Raw genomic sequence first — 12,334 nt, 5'->3', positions numbered from 1 at the left:
AGAATCCGGAAAATCCAAAAATCTGGACCAACCCAATCCCCAAGCAGTCCGGATTTTTGGACTTCTACTGTAGTACATAAAAAATTTAATTAATATCCTCCACCGCTTCAACTGGCACATTAACCATTGCCAATTTAATTTAATGCCTGTCACCTCTTCAGCTCACACTGTTACCACAACCAATTTAATGAAGTGCCCATCACCAACTCAACTTACACAATTATCATTGTCACTAAGCTTAAATACAGTGTACTACCCACCACCAGTTTAACTCAAACAATTACCACTCACAAACAAAATTGTACAACTGCCTGTATCTTTATAATTTCATTGATTGTTCATAACAACATACGGTATATAAGTTAAACAAGAAAAAAGAATGAGAAATGGCCACAAACATCCATAATAATTACCATATATGCTTGTGTACAGTATAAGCCTAACTTATGTATAACCTGACCCCAGACTTTTTGCTAAAATTCATAGCCTGATTTTATCATATACAGTACCTTGTGTATAATTCAACCCTAGACTTGAGAAATACAACGTGTAATCCTCAACATATTTTGTAGCAAGACACCAGATTCTCACCAATGTGTCTTGACCCTGATCACCACCACAACAGCTGATGCTATAAAGTGTAAACAATTCTGAAACTGAATTCCCGCCAGTTACCAACTCCTCCTTAAAAATTTCATTAGATCCACTGTACACTATAACATCAAAACTTAAAGCGTTGCAAAAAAAAAACATATAAATAGCAATAATGAAAGAATAATTTTTTTTTTTTACAAGTTGATGTACAGTAGCTAAGAAACAACTATCTGTGCATAGTTTGTGGGAAACAATATGAGAACATGGATGATAAATTTTGGTATATGAGGGCTGTCACTAGTCGCACATATAATTTCGGAGCATATCGACCCCCACCTGCACAGATAGTTGTTTTAGCTACTGTACTCACTCCATCCCAGTCTCAAGAACACTGGCCATTTGGTCTCGATGCTTGCCTTAGCAACATAGCTATGCTGCCCCTGTCTACCACAACCAATGGTGCTCCCACACTCTGCTGACCTCCTCCCCCACTCAGTATACTAACTCTAGCATATGAAGAAATATTATTCTCTTTATATTTTTTACCTTATGATAATTATTTCTTTTGCTTTTTATTTATTTTTGCACTTTCTGTATGTCGAATTGCATGTGCATACAACTGAGTAAATAAATAATGAGTTGAAAAATAACCATAACATAGCTCACAGGTGGGAAAACAGTTGAAAATTTCCCAGTGATGTTAACAGATGCAAACGGAAAGAAGATTATCTGTAAATATTCATTTGTATCAGGTATTTGTAGATTCAAAGTGGCAAAGTGTACTGAATGAAGTTCTGCTGTTCATGTAGTGACAAATAGAAATAAACTAGGGGTTTGGTAGGCAAGCCTAGAATAATGGGGCTTACTGGAAATGTTTACCTACCACAAGCATGTACTGTACCGGGTAGCTATTGTTCACCATAATGCATGCATGAAAATGCACTAATTTTAACCCCTCAAAAATAATACATGTATATAGTCCGACCCCCTACTTTTCGCATAAAAATTTGATCACAAAACTATACTGTACTCAAGTATACTGTATACGCAAAACCTACAGTGCCCCCCAAAAATTTTGTGTTTACTGTACTGTAATAGGTTCTCAGTACCACATAATAGCTATATGGGTAGAATTGAGTTCACTGGTAAAGATGTTGACCCAAGGCTGAACATCTTTATTAATCTTACACAATAAAAATAACTAGTCAAACTATGAGCAATATTCTATTAGTTACAAAGAACTAGGAAAATATTGCTCATATAGTTCTCCCTGGTGATTTATGAATGATTTTTATGGTGAGTTCAATGGATAGGAAGAGGAGATAAGGATGGTGGTACTGTACTAATTCGTGCACTACTGTAACCATTTTATTATTTATTATGTATTCATTAAACATTTAAATTTCAAACAATTCACTCTGGTGATGACACAAACCATAACTTAGTGGAGCAGGAAGTGACAGGGAACAAGAATAAGGTTAAGTTAGAAGAACAATGTGAGAGAACATGAATATGAGAAAGGTGTGCTAGTTTTAATGTTTGTACGAGTGTCCTAATGTTACAGTGGATCACAAAGGCCCTGCGTGAATCATCCTAATGAACAACAAAACTATGAGGGAGAAAGACGAATGAGCAGACAAATGTTGTCAGCAAACTTCAATGAAATTTACCAACACAGCATTATTCATCACTAGAACCATACACTGTTATATTTCTATAGCTTAATCATACTTTACATTTGAATGTGGCCATTTCTCTTAAAAGACGAGTGGGTGCTTACCTTATTTCAAAAACCATATCTGTCAATATGACTAAGTTAAATGCTAACCTAGATATGCCACACCCTTTTGAAATGGATAGCTTTCTCAAGTTATGGAATTAGTCAGACAACAGTTTAGAGAAAAGGAGGTGAATAATACTTGTAATACTTTAATGAATAGATGTGTTGGCAACTTTACTTACCAGTAGAATCAAATCCCATTCTTCAAAACTTATTTATTATGAGATTATTTAAGGTAAACAACTTCTCTGATGGCATAATTTGGTAAAATATCATATTACTGTACTAATGTTGAAGGAACAATTATTTCTCCCTAAGGTGCAAACTCGAAAATCAGCATGAAATTATAAGCATATAAACATACAGTACTGCACTGCATATTTATCAAGGAGAAATATTTATATTAGTAAAAAGTTATTAAAAAGGGGTTAGTACTGTAGGTGCATATTTGTGCATATTGTAAAAATACTGTAATGTTTCAACTGTATACCTTCTGGAACACAGCAAGTCTCATAACATTTTTCATGGCCTTAAAAAGAACTTCAAGAATCTCAAAGTCATTTGTGTCCAGGCCATATGCAGCTTTAATAGCTTCGATGATACTGTTGGCATGTTGGGCAATGTCGGTTGGGATACATCGATGACCAACTGTAAAAAGTTCTGGATAATTAGAAGCTTGGTCTAATATTCTTTAAGGCACAGTTATTTAACTTTTAAAAATAACTGTAAAAATAAGACATATAGATGGAACAAAACAAGACATACAGATGGAACAAAACAAGACACATAGAAGTAACAAAACAAGACATTTAGATGGAACAAAAATTTTGAATAAACACAAACTCAACAATCATAAGATGTTAATCCTTTAGGCAAGGGGTTCCAAACCTCCCCCCCCCCTCCAAATTGCCCCAACCCATGGATCAAGCATGTGTCAAGGGAAAGCAATGTTTGGATAGGTCAGGGGATTAATGTGGTCATTTTTCTGAAGTCAGATAAGCACTTCCAGTATGTGAGGTCTGGGTAGGTTAGGTAAGTTACCTGAGGTAAGACTCTCCTGACCCTACACCTCGGTGGTTTGACAACACCGGGAAAATTAGATCAGGTCATATAGAGCAGACCATTCACCCAGCTACTTTAGTTCTGTACAAGATGCCATTGTGACAATGACCACTTCTTTTTTTTACATTTAGTTACTTACCCTGTTGGAATACTTTAGGTTATAAGGTAAGAAGAGTTTTTTATTTGATTTAAAGATACAAACATGATTTTGCTGTTGTACCATGATTTTTTATCAGGTTTTTTGTGTCACAGCTCTGTGATTTTATACTAAGACAGTGCACTAATTTCTTGGTACTGTCTTTTAGATCATTATCTTTTTATTTTATGGTGATTTGATAAACTATGCTGCCAATGTCATGGTACCATGATTATACAGTAGATTGTTATAATTAGCAGCAGAGCAGGTCATTGAGTTGATCCTTCCCAAACAGTGTGGTTGACAAAAACATCACTCATATGCCCAAGATTCAACTTTAAAAGAATATTTTTGCAGATTAGCCAATGTACCATATTTGGACTCCTCATATCTGCATTGCTAAAACTAAGCAAAATTTTGTCCTGTACAGTATTTTATTCACCCACTATAAATGGTAAAGGTTACAAGATGGAGAATTCAAGGACCAGATTAAAAAAATCATTAAATTGAAAACTTAGGTGAAAAAGCCATCTGGTTTGAAATTAGGTCTCAAAAGAAAAACCAAGATGATGGACTTGAGGATTTGCTCAAACACACTGATCTGTTTCCTTCTCAATTCAACAAGTAGTTATTACTACTTGACATTTCCACTGACATGTGCAGTGAAGAGATCATTTAGCACATGGATAAAAATCTGTTCAACATCAACAATATCAGATGATTGTTTGGAAAAGTAATAGATAAATTTGGACAGGATCTAAGACATTTGCAGTTACCATATTATTCAACAGGAAGCTCTTGGGAAGTACAAGAGGCATAAAAATTACGTAAAGAATGTGTAATTTTTCCTTAACACCTCCCTATTTCTCAATTGCAATTTTCATGATTCTTGTTCTATTATTTGGTATGTAGAGGTACTCCTCGACTTACGACCTACCGTATATACTCATCTATAACCCTCCCTCGTTTATAGGTCGACCCTGATTTTTTGACCGAGAAATCGTTAATGTATGATATTCATCGCTTATAGGTCGACCCAAGTTTTTGAAACCTGAGGCTCGCCGTGCCTGAAACACCGAGTGCCGAAGACAAATTTTTTACCATTTATTATTATGACACTTTACACTGAAACGCGAGTAGTTTCAACAAAAATATTGTATATTTCAATTCAAGTATTTATTCAAGTCAATTAGGAAGGAATATTATTGCAATACAACAGTTTTTTAACTGAAAACCATTCAAAAAGAGATTACAGTAACATCCTTTGAACGAAAGAAAGCGAAAGTCATTGTTTTTGTCACGATTTTATCCCACTTTCCACTGTAATACGTACGTCATTTCAGCAAAAATATTACATTTCCGTGAATGTATTATATCAAGCACAGTATGAATAGAATATCATTAATATAACAGTATTTTAACTGAAAACTATTAAAAAAACGAGTAACATCTCTTGAACATAGGAAGGTTAGGTAAAGTGTTTTGTTTTCGTCATGTAGTTTAATCTAATTTACATTGAAATACATAAGAACATAAGAATGGAGGAAACTGCAGCGGGCCTATTGGCCCATACTGGGCAGTCCCGTTTATACCTAACCCCTATTGCTCATATAAGCATCCAACCTATGTTTGAAGCTATTCAGCGTATTCGAGTTAATCATGATATTTGGTAACTTGTTCCATTCATCCACTACTCTGTTTCCAAACCAGTGTTTACCTATTTCACGCCCATATCTAAATTTGTCTAATTTAAAACCATTGTTACGAGTACGCTCCTGGTTGGATAGTTTGAGTACCTTTGTAATGTCCCATTTGTTTAGCCCTGACTTCCACTTATACACCTCTATCAGGTCGCCCCTCGCTCTACGTCTCTCGAGGGAGTGCAAATTAAGATGCTTTAACCTGTCTCTATACTCAAGGTTCCTAATGCCCGGGATTAGTCTTGTCATTCTCCTCTGAATTCTTTCCAATGATTCTATATCCATTCTGTAATACGGTGACCAGAACTGAACTGCGTAATCCAGGTGTGGTCTCACAAGCGCAAGATACAGTTTTAGGATGACCTCGCTAGTCTTGTAACTAACACTCCTTTGTATGAACCCAAGTACTTTATTAGCCTTGTTACGAGCAAAAACACATTGTTTACTTGGCTTAAGGTTCCTACTTATCATTACTGAGTACTTTACATTTGTCCATTTTGAATTTCATCTGCCATTTCTCAGACCATTTGAAAAATTTGTTTAGATCTTCCTGTAGTTTTGCGGAGTCCTCGTCAGATTTAATAACACGTCCTATTTTAGTGTCATCAGCAAATTTACTTAGGTATGTTGCTGTCTATGCCGATATTTATGTCGTTTATGTATATAATAAATAATAATGGTCCAAGTACTGAGACTTGGGGAACTCCACTTGTGACGTTGCTCCAATGGGACTTAGTGCCGTTAATGCTCATTCGCTGTTTCCTGTCCTGTAACCACGCCCTAATCCATTTAAGGATGTTACCTTTGATGCCATGTGCTTCTACCTTTCTAATTAGTCTTTCGTGGGGGACTCTGTCGAAGGCTTTGCTAAAGTCGAGATATACCATGTCATAATTGTGCCCCTCGTCCACCGATTCGAAAACTGATGAAAAGAATGTTAATAGATTAGTTAGACAAGAACGTCCGCTTGTGAAGCCATGCTGGGAATCATTGATCAATCGGTGCTTCTCCAGGTGATTTCGAATAGAGTTTGAAATGATTGCTTCCAGTAATTTGTCTACTATTAATGTTAGACTGATTGGGCGGTAGTTAGAGGATAGTGATCTATCCCACTTCTTGAAAATCGGTATTACATTCGCTATCCTCCAGGATTCTGGTACTACACCTGTTTTAAGGACATGTTAAACAACTTTGCTAAGGGCATACTAAGCTCTTCCTTACATTCCTTTAATACTCTGGCAAATATCTCATCGGGACCAGGTGACTTATTAGGCTTTAGTTTGTCTATTTGCTTACTAACATCGTTACTAGTCACTACTATCTCGCTTAATTTGTTTTCTTCACTATCGGTGCCTCGGGTATCATGTTTAAATTTTCGGTGGTGAAAACTGTTGAAAAATATTTATTCAAATTATTGCTCATTTCTCCGTCGTTATCAGTTAGCTCGCCAGTATCTGACTATATTGGTCCAATCTTTTCTCGTGTTTTAGTTTCATACATTTGGTAGAATCCTTTGGGGTTTGTCTTCGCCTCCCTAACCTAACCTCCTTACCTCATTATTCCTCTTGGCTTTCCTTATCACGTTTCAGCAAAACTACTATTTATTTCTGAGAATAAGGAAATGAAATATTTTTGCTGAAATGACTTACGTATTACAGTGGAAAGTGGGATAAAATCGTAACGAAAACAATGACTCGCTTTCTTTCATTCAAAAGATGTTACCGAAATCGCTTTTCGAATGGTTTTCAGTTAAAAAACTGTTGTATTACAATAATATTCTATCCTAATTCACTTGTGATGTAACAGTTTTTTAACTGAAAATGATTAAAAAAACACGTGTACCGTCTAGCTGATACGGCAGAGCCCTGGTCGCGGAGGCTTTGTTTTTGCATCGGCCCTTCTTAAGCAGCCTTTAATTTTAGCGTACGTTAAAATTGTGTTTACCGGTACATTCTTATTTTCTTGCTTCTTATTTTCCAGAAATATGACAAGTTTGTATATAATACTGTACAATGTTACGGCACTTTTAATTTACAAGTATTCATTTTTAAAAAAAAAAGAAGACACCAAACAAATACCAGTACGGATATTTGCGTGACTCTCCCGCCAAAAAAGACCAAACAGCTGGTACTGTCTCCCTCAGTCCTACCAAAAATAGCCCAATGACATCTTTCTTGTTTATTCTCTTCCAATTTCTCATTTTAACTGGTATTTTCTACTTCATATTGCCTACATCAGATAAACTACAGTAATTGAGGTTAGACACTGTTATAAATTTGATTACAGGGTACTGGCAGGATGCCATTAGAACCACCTGACTTTACCAACAGTGTTGCAATTCAAACACAGCATTTTTTTTTTTTTTTTTGGTGTCTCCATTTCTGTAATTTTTTTTCTGTGGGGGTTTGCACAATAGTAAACTGTTTTACCTACAGTATTGTAAAACGATATGGGAAAAGAAATACTCGGTAGCTTAAAATTTTAAACGGAAAATCTTGAAACTGGCAATTGTGTGTAGATGACCTGACTCACATCACATTATGATTTTGATGGATTTTAATGAAAATATTCAGAAATATGGTATCGTAGTATTTATTCAAGTGAATTAGGATAGAATATTATTGTAATACAAGAGTTTTTTAACTGAAAACCATTTGAAAAGCGATTACGGTAAAATCTTTTGAACAACGAAAGAAAGCGAAAGTCATTGTTTTTGTCACGATTTTATCCCACTTTCCACTGTAATACGTACGTCATTTCAGCAAAAATATTAAATTTCCATATTTATTTCTGAGAATATATTCATTCGGTCACAGTTAAGGTAAAATATACTTGTGATGTAATATTTTAATGAAAATATTTAGAAATACGGTATCGTAGTTTTCTTTTATTTCAAATATAGTTAACAAAGAATAATGTTTCAAATTTAATGAACAAAAATTTATGTATCTATAAATAAACTTTTAAAAATGAATACTTTATGTTTTACATCGCCCTGTGGTACCATACCATGCATTTGGCTACTTTGGGCTTGCTATGATGATGCAAGACATCTGCCCTGGCAACTGTACCGACACTCACAGCTGGTGGTGCATCGTTTCCATTGTTTACTGCAGTTACTGGTAAATATTTTTCAACCTAACGAAACTATTACCTGCTTAGAGGTTGACCCCCAATTTTTGGCCAAAAAATTTGGTCTTAAAAACTCGAACTACACACGGGTATATACGGTACTCGACTTACGATCGCCGCAGTCGTGTAAAATATTTTTCAAATTACAGTGGGGCATGCTATAACGAACGGATCCTACTACGAATATTCCTATAACGAACGGTTTTACCTATAAAATTGAGAATGCTATAACGAACGCAACTCCTTCAACGAACGCGGATGAATACGGGACTATTTCGCCTGGCGCATGAATATTGTTGTTATACAAGTGTACAATTGTGACAATGAATCGTCCAAAGCGAGTGAGAAAGCTCATAACTCTTGAAACTAAGAAAGAAATCATAAAGAAACGTGAGGATGGAACAAGCATTGCGAAACTTAGTGATGAGTATGGGATGGCTAAATCGACTATATGTACGATTTTAAAGAATAAAGAGGAGTTGAAAACTGTGCAAGTGGCTAAGGGAATCTCTAGACTTAGCAAAGCAAGGTGTAATGTGATTGAGGAGATGGAAAATTTACTCTTAGTGTGGATAAAGGAGAAAGAAATGGCAGGTGATAGCATTAGTGAAGCTATAATTTGTGAGAAGGCCAGACAATTGTTTGAGGACCTTAAAGCCAAGACTCCCAGTGCAAGTGATAGTGATGTGCCAGTGTTTAGGGGTACCAAGGGGTGGTTTACTGGTTTCAGAAGGAGAAATAAATTACATAGTGTTGTGAGACATAGTGATGCTGCTAGTGCAGATAAGGAAGCAGCTAAGGAACACCATGACATTTTTTTGAATGTTATTAAAATGGGAGGCTTTGTTTCTCAGCAAGTATTCAACTGTGATGAAACTGGACTCTTTTGGAAAAAAATGCCTCGCCGTACATACATTACCAAGGAGGAAACATCTGTCCCTGGCCATAAGCCAATGAAAGACAGGCTTACCCTCCTTCTTTGTGCTAATGCTTCTGGTGACTCATTGTGTATCATGCAGAAAACCCCAGAGCTTTCAAAAACATTAGGAAGACCCGCCTTGGTGTTATGCGGCGGTCAAACCCAAAGGCTTGGGTGACCAGGAATTTATTCTCTGAGAGGGTGATTGAGGTGTTTGGACCCAGTGTTCAGGAATACCTCAGGGAGAATAATCTTCCACTGAAAGCTTTGTTGGTGATGGACAATGCACCAGCCCATCCTCCTAATTTGATGGTTGAATTGCCAGAGGAGTTCAACTTCATCACTGTGCACTTCTTGCCACCCAACACAACACCTCTCATCCAGCCCATGGATCAACAGGTAATTTCTAACTTTAAGAAGCTGTACACAAAGGCACTGTTTAGAAAATGTTTTGCATCCACTTCTTCCTGTGATGTTAGCTTGAAGGAATTTTGGAAGAGTCACTTCAATATAGCAGACGCTGTTTTTTTAATTACCTCAGCCTGGAAAGAGGTTACTGTGAGGTGTCTGTGCTGCTTGGAGGCCATTGTGGCCTGAATGTGTCCTTCAAAGAGACTTTGAAGGCTTCGAAGAGTTAGAAGAAGAGGCTGTTGTTCATGAAATTGTGTCTCTGGGCAATTCCATGGGCCTGGAAGTGGATGATGATGATGATGTTGAAGAGTTGGTGGAAGAGCACAGTAAGGAACTGTCCACTGAGGAGCTGCTTGAGCTTCACAAAGAACAAAACGAGACACTGAAGCGGAGCTTAACTTCTGAGGAGTCAGGGGAGGAGGAGGACAAGGAGGAAAGCCGCATCATTCCAGCCAAAGATCTCAAGGATGTGTTCTTTTGCTGGAGCAAACTGTCCAAACTTGCTGAGGATTATCATCCTGATGTTGGTTCTGTGCAAAAGGCCATCAGTGTTTAATGACAATGTTATGAACTACTTTTGGAAGGTCCAGAAATCAAGGTTGAAGCAGCCAACCCTGGGTTCCTTCTTTACAAAGGTAACAAAAGAACCTACAGACAAAGTGCCTGTAAGACAGTCACCAAAGAGGGCTAGGAAGGATGACTCCTCTCCTTCCACCTCTTCTCCATAATTCTCTCCTCCCCCCTCCCCCTCTGCCTCTTGTCCTGCATGCTGAACAACACTAAGGTAAGATAAAGTACCGTTTTTTTACATTTTCCACATAATTTTTTCAGTGTTACGTGGTTGTATTTTGGGGCCTGTAACGGATTAATCCTATAACGAACGAATGCTATAACGAACGAGGTTCTAGAACCAATTAGATTCGTTATAGCATACCCCACTATACGTATTTTCGAGTCCCGACGTTAGTGATCGCGTTGTGTACTGACGAAATGTAAAGTTGGCTCCACTCCTGCATTCAACACTTAGCATTGCCAATCCTCCCTCTGCCTAAGGTGTGAACCCTGAAGTGTGAATTTGAAGCATTCAATATTGAGCAGGAAGGGTGTGTCGGGGTAGGTGTCTTTCTGTGGGGAAAGGAGATGGGATATTGGGGGTGAGGATAGAGCGCATATATTAGTTGGGAGAATTTATTTGTAGGATAATGCTTTGACAATACTGACAGGGTTTCCTTAGCTGAGCGTAATCATCTAGCACTAGCCAGATGAAAATACAAAAGTTGCCATAGAATGAGAGAGGGGATGAATTCATGTTCTAAGAAAGTTGTTCCTTTACAAAAGGGGGCATTTATGAGCAAATGGATTATGAACATGTTTGAATCTAAATCTTGTAGAAGCAGTGAAGTTTTGTTTAACTCTTTGACTACGAGAGTGAACTTCCCCAGCTGAATAAAATTGTCTGGGGGTGACCTGAATAAAATAGATCAGTAGACATATTAATGAAGTGATTAATTAGCAATCAAATAAATCAGGAAGTGAACACAAAATTATGGTATCCATAAAATTTAGTATCCTACAATGTGCAGGAAAAGATACTAAATAAACCTTACCTAATTATAAATTAAACTAAACATTATATTTGGTTTGGTAAATTACAGAAAATAAGAACTTACTAGCTTTGCTTTCCACATAGTAAAAGGCACACTTCTCCTCCTTTATGAGATCCAAAACACCAAAAGATGTGTCCATAGGATCAATGCCATCTTGACAAATAAGATCCATTCTCATATTCTCCTCTTCATTTGATAAAGGATCATAAAACCAATTTGTAGTGGGGCATTTTTCCACACACACCTGCATAGTTAAATATACAGTTAATATATTTACAAAATTAATCAGAAATCTAGTGTACAGTATTTCTTATTTTCTATTTAAGGTAGGCATGGAAAATAATACCTGTGGCTGGAAAAGTAATCCTCCTATTACTTTGGTAAACTATCTCCAACTATACTGGTTTTGCATGAAAGATGACAACCTGTATTATATTAAATGATATGAAAGCAATATTTGTAAATGAGAACATACCGTTTTGCATGAAAATAAAATGTTGCAGGCTAAACTGAAAAAACTGGATAGATTTTTTGATTGATGTTTATGCAAAAGATTCCCATTCCTTGGAAACAATTTGTTTCAGCATACTGTATGTGCACAATATGTATGAAGTGGAATTTTCCCAAGTTGTAGTCCCATGCAAGGCCAATGGAAGAACATTTAACACCTATAAGGCCAACTTGGGAAAAATATTCAAATTCACGAGAAAAATGGTGGAACCTAAACAGTTGTACATTTATTTCACACTCCCTTAAAGCACGAACTACAGATAATAACAAAAGTAGTTTGAAGATTAACACCGTATATATATATATATATATATATATATATATATATATATATATATATATATATATATATATATATATATATATATATATATATATATATATATATATATATATATAAATATATATATATATATATATATATATATATGTATATATATATATGTATATATATATATATATATATATATATATATATATATA

General features: G+C 36.0%; 1 protein-coding gene across 4 annotated transcripts in view; it reads right to left on the bottom strand.

The window, feature by feature from the left end:
- Positions 1-12,334, bottom strand: part of LOC121861181 (choline transporter-like 2) — an 89,860-nt gene that overhangs the window by 45,435 nt on the left and 32,091 nt on the right. For 3 of the 4 annotated variants that reach the window (XM_042358741.1, XM_042358740.1, XM_042358743.1), the window contains exons 4-5: positions 11,405-11,585; positions 2,865-3,022 (exon numbers count right to left, since the gene is read on the bottom strand). In XM_042358741.1, coding sequence (XP_042214675.1) covers positions 2,865-3,022; positions 11,405-11,585 — 339 coding nt within the window. The remainder of the gene's footprint in view (positions 1-2,864; positions 3,023-11,404; positions 11,586-12,334) is intronic. The other variant, XM_042358742.1, reaches the window with a different exon arrangement.

This window comes from Homarus americanus, unplaced genomic scaffold (assembly GCF_018991925.1).
Source record: "Homarus americanus isolate GMGI-L3 unplaced genomic scaffold, GMGI_Hamer_2.0 scaffold21314, whole genome shotgun sequence".
NCBI classification, from domain to species: domain Eukaryota; kingdom Metazoa; phylum Arthropoda; class Malacostraca; order Decapoda; family Nephropidae; genus Homarus; species Homarus americanus.
This window is presented reverse-complemented; position numbering and strand designations above follow the sequence as displayed.